The sequence below is a fragment of the Acipenser ruthenus genome, chromosome 2 (assembly GCF_902713425.1).
Source record: "Acipenser ruthenus chromosome 2, fAciRut3.2 maternal haplotype, whole genome shotgun sequence".
Lineage (NCBI taxonomy): Eukaryota > Metazoa > Chordata > Actinopteri > Acipenseriformes > Acipenseridae > Acipenser > Acipenser ruthenus.
Genome location: NC_081190.1, coordinates 72,151,618 through 72,166,162, shown reverse-complemented (window position 1 = coordinate 72,166,162; position 14,545 = coordinate 72,151,618). Strand labels below are relative to the sequence as shown.

At 38.1% G+C, this 14,545-nt stretch overlaps 1 protein-coding gene across 1 annotated transcript in view; it reads right to left on the bottom strand.

Moving 5' to 3' along the window:
- The window catches only part of LOC117409320 (collagen alpha-1(XXV) chain-like), a 190,395-nt gene extending 184,014 nt beyond the window's left edge, over positions 1–6,381 (bottom strand). Inside the window, exons 1-2 of the mRNA XM_059000518.1 lie at positions 5,641–6,381; positions 5,072–5,141 (exon numbers count right to left, since the gene is read on the bottom strand). Coding sequence (XP_058856501.1) covers positions 5,072–5,141; positions 5,641–5,937 — 367 coding nt within the window. The 5' untranslated portion in view covers positions 5,938–6,381. The remainder of the gene's footprint in view (positions 1–5,071; positions 5,142–5,640) is intronic.
- Between the last annotated feature and the right edge of the window lie 8,164 nt (positions 6,382–14,545).

Sequence of the window (14,545 nt, the reverse complement as noted above, 5' to 3'; positions counted from 1 at the left end):
AAAATGCTCAATATTACTGGGTTTTCCTGTTAAAAGTGTCTTTCTTGCTTCTAACCAGAAGCAGCTGTGGTGTGGAACCTGGTTCATTTCTCTTTACACGTACTAATAGCATAATTGGTTCTCCACTAACTGAACCACACAAATGGCTTAATCGAAGCTGTCATTTATTAATTAGGTGCAAAATTTTGTTGACTTGTGGTATATTCTTTTGGTAATTTCCAGACTTCAGTTATTTTATTGGGGGATTCAGCATGTCAAGGGACCCCAAAATCAAAGCTAAAAAGTGAAATTAGAAAGCTCAGCTAAGCTCAACTAAAAAAGAAAAAACCTACTTTTCAGATTTCTCAATCCTGAGAACGTATTAAATGTTGAAGTGACTGTGCCCAGCACATTTTATAATGTGTTTAGTGCCTTTGGCAGCAGTGTGGAGTAGTGGTTAGGGCTCTGGACTTCTTGACCAGAGGGTTGTGGGTTCAATCCCAGGTGGGGGACACTGCTGCTGTACCCTTGAGCAAGGTACTTTATCTAGATGGCTCCAGTAAAAACCTAACTGTATAAATGGGTAATTGTATGTAAAAATAATGCGATATCTTGTAACAATTGTAAGTCACCATGGATAAGGGCATCAGCTAAGAAATAAATAATAATTTGGTGCATTTAAAAAAGTGATACAGCAGTAACTATTTATTTATTTTTTTTGATCACTGATGCTTGTTCAAGAACTGCTTTATAAATGAAACACCATCCCATGCTATACCATCCTTTAAAGCATGTCTCGTTAATTTAATAAAGTTAATCAATAACTTTAATTTAGTGCATTTACTGCCACTCCCCATGCATGTCTTCCTGGGTTTAAAAGAACACACATCATGGAAAACATTACTTGAGTCTGTCATGTACTCCTGTTTTTTTTTTTGTAAAGGAAAAAAATACCTGTTAATTTTTCACAAAAAAAACAAACAAAAAACAACTCTGATATAGTTTGTTTCTCATTTTGTAACATTAACGTGGAATTTTGTAAGATGGGAGAAAACCTTGTTATTTATGGACTGGCTGTAAACCCTGGGTAATTCCACTGCATTATTGATGTGCTCTGGATTAAAACAAGTAGGTCCTCCAGAAAAAAAGTCAGATTCCCACTCTGCCCTTCATATTCTAGTTCCATCGTCAGGTGTGATTTTGTGAGACCATTTGACAAGCATATTTGTGAACAGACCATTTTTGTGGGACCTTTAGGAACGTTTCCAGTTCCAGTTACAAATAAGCAGACATAAGGAGGCATATGTTTACCGCCTGAAGTACAGTAGCATCATCCGAAATAGAAGCGACAAATTGAAACTGAGCATAAATGTGAAATTATAATTTTGAGCACCTTGTCTCGCTTTTATTAACCAACCAGCCGCTGTCCCTTGTTATTGACACGTTAAGAAGTCTTTCCCAACTAGCACAGCATCTTATTTTGAACCGGAATTGATGATGCAAGTTAAGAACATACAAACACAAGAACATAAGAAAGTTTACAAACGAGAGGAGGCCATTCGGCCCATCTTGCTCGTTTGGTTGTTAGTGGCTTATTGATCCCAGAATCTCATCAAGCAGCTTCTTGAAGGATCCCAGGGTGTCAGCTTCAACAACATTACTGGGGAGTTGGTTCCAGACCCTCACAATTCTCTGTGTAAGAAAGTGCCTCCTATTTTCTGTTTTGAATGCCCCTTTATCTAATCTCCATTTGTGACCCCTGGTCCTTGTTTCTTTTTTCAGGTCAAAGAAGTTCCCTGGGTCGACATTGTCTATGCCTTTTAGGATTTTGAATGTTTGAATCAGATCACTGTGCAGTCTTCTTTGTTCAAGACTGAATAGATTCTATTCTTTTAGCCTGTCTGCATACGACATGCCTTTTAAACCCAGGATAATTCTGGTTGCTCTTCTTTGCACTCTTTCTAGAGCAACAATATCCTTTTTGTAACGAGGTGACCAGAACTGAACACAATATTCTAAGTGAGGTCTTACTAATGCATTGTAAAGTTTTAACATTACTTCCCTTGATTTAAATTCAACACTTCTCACAATATATCCGAGCATCTTGTTGACCTTTTTTTATAGCTTCCCCACATTGTCAATACTAAGAATAGTTACAATAGTTACTGTATGTAATATAATGACTATTCTTTAATGTCAAGTCTCCAGTGGCATATTTAAAATATATTTATTTTAATCTCCATGGGATTTACTGGATAAATAAAGGTAAAAAAATTACACATTTGTAGTATAAATGGAATTAAAATACTGCTGACAATTGAATGACCTATTTCAGATTGAGGGAGGAATCTGTTAGGCATATACATAAAATAGACATAGCCATTAATATTGAAGCAATTTAGGCATGTTCAAAGCTTTCAAAAGCTTAATTTTAGGCAAAAACAAAAATTTGGGCTGAATGTGATTTTTCATGTTGTTTTGCTACTGCACCATCAAGCAATTATGATGTGGCTGGCTTTGCATGGGTTCAACATGTGTAAGTGGGGTCTGCAAAGGAATGGTATTTATATTAGGGAAGGTGTGATTGTTACAGGTCAGGATTGGGGCAGTCTGGCATTATTCACCCACCCCATGCTGTACCATAATGACAAACAATCCTGGCCTGACTTCACAGTGCTGCCAACCCATCAGCTCTCGTGAGCACTTAACATTTTTAATTAACCACCATGGACTCACTTTTTTTTTCCCAAGAAAACAGCCAAGTCTGAACTACTTGTTTATATGACCTGTTATTTAATGTAATAGAGAAAACCCAGTCTACTGAGATTAGGCGTTTTTGATGTTCTCACAGTTTTGATTTGGTCCAGGTTAAAATAAATGGAGACAGACAGACAAACATACAGAATATTTTTCAAAGTACTGTAATAGTATTGGGTGTTTTGAATAGCATTGCCATTCTGTTAATCAGTTAACACTAGTATACTAACAGACCAATAGCGACAGCACCTTAGATTATATTGCCTGACCGTCCCACATGGCACTCTTTCAGTGATTTATATTAAAAGTAACTGTAGGAATGTCAGTAACAGTGTAATTACAGATTGTGTGATTATACCATCATATTGTGACCTTACTGATTACAGCGCAGTGGAAAACAGTCCCCAGTGCAATGAATAAAAGTCCACATTTGAAACATTATTTGACAAACACAATCCCAGTTCTATCTTAAATATTACAGGGGATGTGTTAAAGTACATTACTGTACTGTACTGTACCAACAGCAGGACTTGGCATTGTGGTGCTACTGCAACATTTTGCCTTATACTATTAAATTCTCTGCCACTTTTTAAATGTTTACAACTCACACACGTCTGTACTCCTTAAAACAGCATAAGACTGTTTTAATTGGTTTGTTTGTTTATTTGTTTTACTTGTATGTGTGTTTGCAATTTCAGAATACATCCCCTTAATTGAATCCTGTGTTTGTTTGCTGCGCCCTGTGACGCTCATTAAAACAAGATGTGCAGTTTTAGTGAGACTTTCATAGTGCAGTAAGTTTAAAATCAACCAGATAGACAATAGGTTGCACTTAATCAGCCATTCACATGAATAAGGGTTGGAAAAAGGCTGCTCACCTGAATAACGGTGGAATGCATTATAAATGAATGTCTAACTTATTAGAATAGGATGTAATTACAACTCTGCACTTTGTCCAGGTTTATAAACTGTTAGCTGCTTGATACATAAAGGCTCTGTAGAAGCAACCGAATATTACAGCCACAGACCAAACCAATGGAAAGATAAAAACAAGGGACAGCAGCAGAATTCAAATAGGAAGCTAGAGAGCAGCTCATCCCACTTTCCTTGGACAAAAAGTTCACAGAGCTGCTATGTTTAGCTGTTAAATACTACCCTTTCTGTTGAGAAAGGTGGTGAATCACACAGCTGTCTGCTATTCATGCTTCCTCCAAACTATAACAGCCTACATGAGACATCATGAATTGCTATAATAGCAGTGTTCTTTACCCTCTCTCTCACTCCCTCTCTCTCTTGATTTGCACTGTTATTTATTTTACCTTCCATTTATTTCAGCAACCATCAGTTTGCAGCTTCTCCTTGAATACCCTTAGCTAGGCTTGTCGTGCGTGTTAGTTTTAACACAAGATGGAAGCTGAACATTCTGGTCTCACCAGAATGGCATTCCTACCTGTCAACAACAACATATTCAATGGCTCCTGGTTTCAAAGTGCCTCATGCTGCTACACAGTTTATACATTTATACATACTGCACATGGAAAAAAAAAATATTGATAAACATAAACATTTATTTGTGTATATAAACACACATACAAATAAATGGTGGCACATATCCAGGTTTGGTACATGCATGGCCATAGACAGTGTTTGTTTACAAAATAATTCAAAGAAAATGTATGCATTTTCTAACTTCAATAGGTATGTAATTAATGAACAAACGTACCTAAACACCTCAAGTTTTCTTTGCAGATCATATTTTCATCTTTTTAAAAACACTTTACGAATGTTATTCTAGAAACACAGTACTAATGCAGAAATAGAGATGAGATTTTTTTTTTTTTTTTATAGAATCAAAGCAAAACAAGCCGATGGGGATTACAATGAACTCCTCACTTCGTTAATCCAATTCCTACATAGTGTAAATAGCCACTTTTTTCATGAGATGTATTTATTTCCCCCCTTTGAACACACATGCAGCTAGACAATGGCAAAAGGAATGTGCATGGTGTTTTGAGTCTGCGACAGTTCAGTGTGCACTCCATCACTGTCAGGACAGGAAACTCATGCTATGACACTGTTTTTGATAAAAAAAATAAATAAATAAAAAAGAAATCTGTCTCACTCGATGAACGGTATAATACGAGGCTCTAGCGGCTGTAAAGTAGTAAAGCAGAAAGATCCACGAGTACAAATGCAAATCTAACACTAACACAGTGTCTGATACATTCTGAATGTTTTTTTTACACAGAACTTAGAATCCGATGTATCCACCCTGCGATAACGCCTTGCTATCTACTGTACCCTGCATAGGTCTCGATTGAAAACTGTTTCTTACCTGCTGGACAGCTGCATTCAGGCGGCGCTTCCCGTGCAATCCTGATTTTTGCCAAATGTTCGTATGATCTCTGTAAAATAATAATAATATACTGTAATTGGATTTAAATCAGAAAGGTTTTTTTTTTTTTCTGCACCAGGACCAAGTGGAAACAGAGTTGAAAAAAATAAACACACCTGTTATTCCTACATCTATGAAATCCAATAGTTGTTATTTTTATATTATTTATTTATTTATTTATTTATTTCTTAGCAGACGCCCTTACCCAGGGCGACTTACATTCGTAAATAAAAAATACATTTCAAGAATCACAGTACAAGAATTAATACAATTATAAGGGCAATATAAAATAAAATAACTTCAGATGTAGTAAGTACTCGTATATGACAAAATACGATTCAATATCGGAGCAGATAACAGTGTCAACTACAACAACTAGTTACACGTGATTATATTAGCACGAGCAAATAAAGACGCTAGTAAACATTAATTAGTAAAAACAGCCATCCATAACAACAGTGTATATATTCCATACACATTTTTTATCCATGGAAAGAATGGTTTCGTACCTGCGCCAGAAGTTCATCCACTCTTTCTTGCACCATAGAATTGAGTTGATCCACTGAAAAGGCTGGAGCTCGATAATAATACAACTCTCCTTTTCCAGTTTCTAACGCAAAAACCCTGTCTTGGAACTCTGAGGTTCTTACACTGAGAAGTATACAGTATGCTACGCACAGAAGAGACAGTATACATGACAGGACATTGGGAAAAGTCCTGCTGCAGCAGCGCTGTCCACCTGAAGCAGCTTTACTCTCCGTATCTTCAGCACGTCTAGGGTCGCCTTTTTTAGCTGCAGCCGTCATGTTATATTTCAATAATATAGCACCAAATTTAAAATATTGAACATAAAACACCGTTTTTTTTTTTCAACAGGCCAACTGATAAATATTTGATTTTGCCAGACACGACATTTACGCGTTGGAAATATAAATTAATAAAACTATGTATAAGAAAAAAAAGACCAATTCCAATTGTAAAACACCCCGTGGAATGACCCACGCGAGTTTCTAGTTATCAGAGTAAATGTTATTTAAAACCTGTCACCGGGGACCTGGTCTGCAGAACTCTGCCTGATCGAACTTGTTGCACCGTTCTCTTAAGCCGCCCCACCTGATTCCAAAATGACAAGCACGGAACAGTCAGAAGGCTGTGTAAATGAAAGACCTGGAGCTATTACTATTAGGTGAACAGAATATGAACACAGTGGTGTCTATCGCTCTTGTACAGTAACTGTACTGATCAACACTCTCCCCACAACCCACAGTAAATACTGCAGCACGCCTTCAAGTCCCCTCTGCTCACTGTCTCATTAACATAATTTATTACGGTCTGCATCTCGTGCACTTCTGGTTCCCTGTCTATTACCATAAAATAAATCCATATGCATGAGAGGCGTGTCGTCAGGGTGGCAGTGAACAGAGTTCTTTCTAACGTTCTACAAGCAATTAAAATAAAAATGTTTTTGGAAGGGAGCTGAAATGATTTAGAGCGTTGTCTCTAATACTTGTTTGGTTTACCTTTTCCAGTTCATTTGCATAGATATTGTGGCAATGCAATATCATAGATCAATTATTATTATTATTATTATTATTATTATTATTATTATTATTATTATTATTATTATTATTATTATTATTATTGTTGTTGTTACGTTTGGTCCTTGCCGTGTGCATTCTAGCTGGAGCATTACACATGCATCACAGTTTAGTTACCAATAATCTCCCTTTCTTTTAACTGATTTGGTAACTGCTGTATTTGACGATTGACTGAGTTAGTAAATCAGCTGGAAATCCCTGTGGATTCAAATTGCCATTATGAACTGGTGGTTGCTTCTGATTGCAAGCTATTGCTTCATTTGCACTGCCAACATATCTTTACAGATATAGTTTGGATAAAAAGGTGAGGACTTGGAGGACAAGCTAATTTTAACCAAGGAGACATGACAGTGGGGAGAAAAAATGTGTTCTAATATTATATAAAATTGGCCTTTTCATACCAAATATGAAATATGAAATAAAAACACTTTCTAAGAAAAAAAGCCTCCCAGAGTATTGTATTTATTTGGAAAACATGCAATGAAAATGAAGATGTTTTTCCCTCTTTTCAGTCCTTCACTTAATCTTACACTGTTAAGCAGTTAGATGGACTGTCTTTTAATGACAGAAGAAGCCTTTCTTCTCTTGGCTTGCAACCCTATTACAGGAAAGTGGAAAATGAACATGCTTACTGTGGTTAACTTTTATAAGGGGAATATGAAAGCCTATATTGCTTCCAATCCAAGACAGTGTCAGGCAGTGGCCAGCAAAAAAAATATTAAAGCAAACCGTGGTATACAGTATTTAAAACAACTGTACAATCTATTCATTTTAAGAATTGTTTATTTATATTTTTTATGAATTTAGTGAATCATAAAGCAAATGCTTTGAACTGTATACAAATAAATGGTTACTTCTCGTAGTTGTTTGTCTTATAAAAGTACAATTTGTATCCATGGTCATTACAGTATACTTGTCAGTCCCTATCAATGCTACAACAGTCTTCAGGACAAGGAAGCACTTTTTTTCATCCAGAGAATAATCTTAAATGTAAAGTTACAGCAGCAAAACGACACTGGTGTTATTCCAGGAACAATTCAAATAACAGTGTCTCAGCAATGGGTGGATAGCCTAGTCTTCTTCCTAACATGTTTTAAAGCTTAATAACATAACAATAGATCAATTAAAAAAAAAATATTCAGCGAAAAAATGCACTTTACAGAGCGATTAAAAGGGACCAAAAACAAAGTACACAGAAAGAGTACTTGGAACTGCAAACGCTAGTCAAAAAGGAAGTTAGAAAGGCCAAGAGAGAGATAGAAATCAATATTGCTAAGGGGGCTAAAACCAATTCCATAATGTTTTTCCAATATTATAACAGCAAGAGAACATTCAAAGAGGAGGTTAAATGTCTAAGAGACACAAATGGCAAAATCATAGATGAAGAAAAACAAAATAGCAAATATATTAAATGATTACTTTTCACAGGTCTTTACATAGGAGGACACGGACAACATGCCTCACATGTCGACCTGTTCCTATCCAGTTTTAAATAACTTTAGCATAACAGAGGCAGAAGTGTTAAAGGGACAAGGATCTCTTAAAATAAACAAATCCCCTGGGCCGGATGAGATCCTCCCAATAGTACTCAAAGAAATGAAAGAAGTTATTTACAAACCGCTAACCAAGATCATGATCTTGGTTAGCGGTTTCATCACAAATGAAGAGGGTCTGGAACCAACTCCCCAGTAATGTTGTTGAAGCTGACACCCTGGGATCCTTCAAGAAGCTGCTTGATGAGTTTCTGGGATCAATAAGCTACTAACAACCAAACGAGCAAGATGGGCTGAATGGCCTCCTCTCGTTTGTAAACTTTCTTATGTTCTTATGTTCTAACATTTTTGTTCACTTTAGGCAAGTTTTAATAGCAATGCATTGATAAAAATCAACCATATTTTTTAGGCACACACTATATAGTACTATATAAGGGCCTATTCTGATGCAACCATAAAGGCAGATTGTAAGAGAGCAATAATATTATTTTAATGCAATAAAACCAGGAAGAAGCTACTCAGAACACAAATTAAACTACATCTTCTATTTTTTTAAACAGTGCATTGGTAAAGGGCCAAGTATAGTGCATGTCTATTTTACTGTAAACATGGTCTAACCGTGTACTGAATTAGCGAATTATTGAATTGTTAAAAAAAACTGCTCTTTCTCAGCTGTCAGCTCTTTCCTAGTATCTTTCACTTAGGCTTTATTTCTATAGTCGGATCTCACTCCTAGGACCCCAGCCTCTATTATATCATGCACAACTTCGATCACTCACTCACAAGATCTACAATAGTACTGAAAACTAAATAATGTACGCAGTTCATACTGCCTCCAGCAACAGTTCTAGTCTTCTGATTATTGTTGCAGGAGAGAGCATGATGCACTCAGATGTTTTTTTTTTCTTTCTCCTGGCGAACGCTCCCAAGTAAAAGTTGAGAAAAATATCAAATAACAGGGATACTGTACCACGGCAATATTGATACACCGAGCACAGCAAAAGTAAAGTTTTTCTTATAAACACATAAGAACATAAGAACATAAGAAAGTTTACAAACGAGAGGAGGCCATTTGGCCCATTTTGCTCGTTTGGTTGTTAGTAGCTTATTGATCCTAGAATCTCATCAAACAGCTTCTTGAAGGATCCCAGGGTGTCGGCTTCAACAACATTACTGGGGAGTTGGTTCCAGACCCTCACACAGTTGCTGCTCATACGGTTTACTTCTTGCTGAAATCGTTCTTGAATACATTTTTCAGACACGTTTATTGTTAAATATTTATTAGGATGTCTGAGTTCTCTAATATCAAGACAATGAAAACACAATAATTATATCACATAAACAGGCAGGAAGGATACTGTTTAAGCTCTAGGGTTGGGAGCTGAGAGAAGCAACCTTTTTTTCTTTTATTATAAATTTAGCATTTATAAAAAAATTCTTGCAACAGGTCAAGAGAACTGAAGACACAAACCTGTGCTCCCATGGCTGGATTTCTCACCTTGCACACCATGCAGTAGTGCCTTTAACAGAAGTAGTTCTTATAAGCCAGTGATGAATAAGGTAAGGCAAAAGACAACACACAGTTGTAAGGTCAAACATAACTTAATTTAAATTAAATATTATTTATTTATTTATTTATTTTAATCCTGAATGGGATAAATAAGGTTAGTCCGAGATGCACAGAAAGTAGGACCAGAAGACACACATGTAAAGAGTAAAAGTTTTTTTTCTCAAAGAGAGTAATGCATGTATGGATTAATGTACCAGGTAAAATTGTACACTCGGATCATTAAACTAAATAATTACTGCCCTGAAGGTAAATGTGCTTGTGAGTACATATACCTTGATGGGTCAAACTGCCTCTTCTCTTTCCCAACATTTCTATTTACTTTCTTATGTCTAAAAGCAATATTTCACCAAAGGGCTTACAACAGGAGGTACATTGATGATGATGTATCTGATGCCTGGCTACTGTGATGTAATTCTTCTGGGAAACTTTGAGGTAATGATATTTCAACACTCTTGATATATTTCACTGCCAATGATGAAGTGTTTGCTAGTGCACAGGTTTCTATAGACACCGTCAAATACACACTGTATCAGGAATTGACACCAACCGGATTAATGTAGTTATGTCATACTGGCAGTTGACAAGAGGCAGTGTTCAAGCTCAATTCTAAGTATTGTACATAATAAAAGATGAGAACCAGTTACTGTGGACCTGTGTTTAAAGAAGAGTCTATTAATCTATTAATAATACTCTGTATTAAAGGGCCCAATTTAATTACACTTTTAGCTGGTTGAAGTTACACATTCAGGCAATACGTAAAGTGGCGAGAGAGAAGACAATTTTTTATTGCCTTATCAATGATGCCTTGGACCCCCTCCCCACTCACCTCTTTCAAGCTGCTGCTCCTGCTCTACTCCCCTTCATCTCCTCCCTCCTCAACACCTCTCTACTTTCTGGCATCTTCCCCTCTGCCTTCAAAAAAGCCTCTATCACTCCCCTCCTCAAAAAACCTACCCTCGACCCCACCTCCCTCCAGAGCTACCGTCCTGTCTCCCTCCTACCCTTCCTCTCCAAAACCCTCGAGCGGACTGTACACCGCCAGCTCTCTGCTTTCCTGTCCAACCACTCTCTGCTTGACCCTCTCCAATCTGGCTTCCGCTCTGCTCACTCCACTGAAACCGCCCTTCTCTCTGTCACCAACTCACTTAAGTGTGCCCGAGCTGCCTCTCTCTCCTCTGTCCTAATTCTCCTCGACCTCTCTGCTGCCTTTGACACTGTTGATCACTCTATTCTACTATCATCTCTTGCTGACCTGGGGATCTCTGGCACTGCTCTGGCCTGGTTCTCCTCCTACCTCTCCAACCGCACTTACCAGGTAACCTGGCGTGGAGCAACCTCCACACCTCACCCTCTCTTGACTGGAGTCCCCCAAGGGTCAGTCTTGGGTCCTCTCCTGTTCTCTCTCTACACCCGCTCCCTGGGCCCCCTCATCGCATCCTATGGTTTCTCATACCATTTCTATGCTGATGATGCTCAGATTTTCCTCTCCTTCCCCACCTCTGACTCCACCATCTCCTCCCGTATCTCTACCTGTCTGTCTGCTATTTCCTCCTGGATGCACTCGCATCACCTCAAACTCAACCTCTCTAAATCTGACCTCCTTTTCTTTCCCTCCTCCTCCCCCTCCTCTGATCTCTCTATCTCTGTTCCTCTGGAATCTACCACACTCTCTCCCTCTTCCTCAGCTAAAAACCTTGGAGTCACCCTGGACCCCTGCCTCTCTTATTCCCAGCACATCTCCACTCTGGCACGCACTTGCAGATTCTTCCTGAGCAACATCCGAAGAATCCGACCCTTCCTCACCAACTATGCTACCCAGCTCCTGGTCCAGGCCCTGGTACTCTCCCGCCTAGACTACTGCAACTCCCTCCTGGCTGGCCTCCCTGCGTCCGCCACCCGTCCGCTCCAGCTCATCCAGAACTCTGCTGCTCGCCTGGTGTTCTCTCTACCTCGCTTCGCCCACGCTACTCCACTACTCCGCTCGCTCCACTGGCTCCCGATCACCGCTCGCATCCAGTTCAAGACTCTTGTACTAGCCTACAGATGCCTTGATCAGACTGCACCCAGCTACCTCCAGACCCTCATCTCTCCCTACACCCCCACTCGACCTCTCCGCTCCGCCTGCACTAGAAGACTGGCTCTACCTCCGCTACGCTCCCCTGCCTCCCGAGCCCGCTCCTTCTCCACCCTTGCTCCGCAGTGGTGGAACGACCTTCCTACAGATGTCAGGACTGCCCAGTCCCTGACCACATTCCGGCGCCTCCTTAAGACTCACCTCTTCAAACAGCACCTGTAGAACTCCTCTGTTGTATCCTGGGACACTATCACCCTTCATTTAAATATGCTTTATTTTGCTCTTATCTGCCCCCTATTTTACTGCATTTAATCCTGTACCTCAGAATATTGTAATCTCCCAAGTGTTTAATCTGTAGTATTTTGTACTTAATCATATCCTGATGTAACTATCACTACTTAATCATATCCTGATGTAACTTTCACTATTATCTGCTGTATTATTGAATTGTGGTTTGTCACACTTGAGAATTATTGTATTTCTTGTTCTTATTGTATGACTTATATTGTAACACTTGAATGTATTTGTATTTGCTTGCGATTGTAAGTCGCCCTGGATAAGGGCGTCTGCTAAGAAATAAATAATAATAATAATAATAATAATGATGTCCTAATCATATCAAAATAAAAACAGTTCTCCACATTCTATTTAATGTGTGAATTTACATTTTCCTAATATGACTTTTCCACTGCAAACAGTTAATTTAATTAGGCCTGTACCTATCCATTATTAACACAAAAACTGTTTTAATATTAACAGATGCAAAACAAAAATGTCACAAATTTGACAACATGACATGCATTATTGTACTGGTACAGTAAGATTAGCTTTCTAACAGTGAATTTAATTAAGCAACAGAACCCTAATTATTGGACATCACCTTCTGGTATTTAACTGTGTCAGGGAGACAAGGTCAACTACCAAGGAAATGCCCGCTAATATATATATATATATATATATATATATATATATATATATATATATATATATATATATATATATATATACAGTATATATATATAATCAGGGGTTAATTGCTTTCTTTCTGTTTCGCTTTTGTAAAGCTGGACATTCTACCTGGATGTTCTGCAGTCACTTACTATGTGGTAGGCCTACCTACTGTGTGAAAGTGCCATGGACTGAGGTTTTCTGATTGGTGGATTCTGAGGATTCTAAATACAGTTGTATATCATGTTCTTGCTTCTATAATACTAGTCCATTTTGATATCGACTGTCTGTCTAGCTCTCTTTCACTGCCTGTGGCATGCTGTCTCGGATGCTCTCAGAGTAAGATTGAATACCTTACATTGCTGTATACTTAGAAGACATCGACCGAAAACCAGTCTGCTTACGGTCTTTCCTCCCTTTATACAGCAATCTTGTTGGTACCACAGAGGAGTTAGCATACTTGTGGTATCTGTTCTTGATGGTATTTCTACTTGAAGTTGCCATCTACCATGCCGTGGGTTGACTGTATTATATTACAATATTGCAGTTATTTGTAATTACCCTTTTTAAACATTTGGAAGGCACTGTATGATAACTTGAGGGGAAAGTTTCTAGTATATACTCAATCGTGGAGTTTCCATCAGAATACTGGTAAGGCATTAGTTTGTCTACGTGACAAAGAAATAAATGCATACATTTAGCGTCACTGTATGACTCATGTTTATTCCCTGCTCTTTTAGTGCTTTTAATTCAAGGTTCTGGGCACAGGCACAACTTTCATTAGAAAAAGTGTCAACAACTGGTGTTAATTCTTGTTAAAACTGATGTTAACCTTCCATATAAACCCTTAATATACTTAATACACACCTAACACCACACCTCCCCTTAGTTTCTTAAGTTTAACCTCAGAGTTTATAATTTAAACGTGTGTTATTGATGTATGTCCTAGGAAAGTATATTAACCTCTCGCTTGCTTGTGCAGCCTGGTTTCCTTTGTGTCCCACATCTGCCTATAATGACACTTTGGGTGATCAAGTGTTGGTTACTTCATTTTACAGCAAGCATCAAGAACAGCTACCAAACAGGTGAAAGCAGCTTAACAAATGCAATATATAATACAAATAGAGTCATTGTAAAAAGAGTGAAGAATGGTTGCAAACATCATAAAAATGACCACAGAACAGACCCCCCCCCCCCCCCCCCCCCCCCCCCCCCCAAAAAACAGGAAATGAAGCTGTTTACACTTTGCTGTTCTTTTCAGACTGAAACACACCTAACCTTTTTGTAGTCGTTTTTAAGTTTACTACTGTGCGGATGTGTTGTACAACAGCACCACCTTGTGGTCATATTCATAAATTGTCACAAATAAAGGTGTACTCTGGAGACCTATTATGAATACAGCATAAGAAAGCCCAAATGTGGCCTACACTGTTTCCAAGCTGTTTCATACACTATTTATTCTATAACATCTGTAGGTATGTCCACTGACTTTGAAAATGTCAGCAGTGATATGTTGCTGACTGTGGAATTGTTGACAATTCTGTCAAGTGGATGAGATGTAAAATTCAAAAAGAAGAACCAAATATATAATTATTGCATTTATTATCCTTGTATCTGTGTATAGAGCAGAGAAGTGATTACTGAAGTCAACGATAGCGGCTTTTGTTCTTTGCTTTAACAAGTAGTGTATTTCAGCACTTTTTTTTTTCTTTCTTTAACTTTATTATTAAA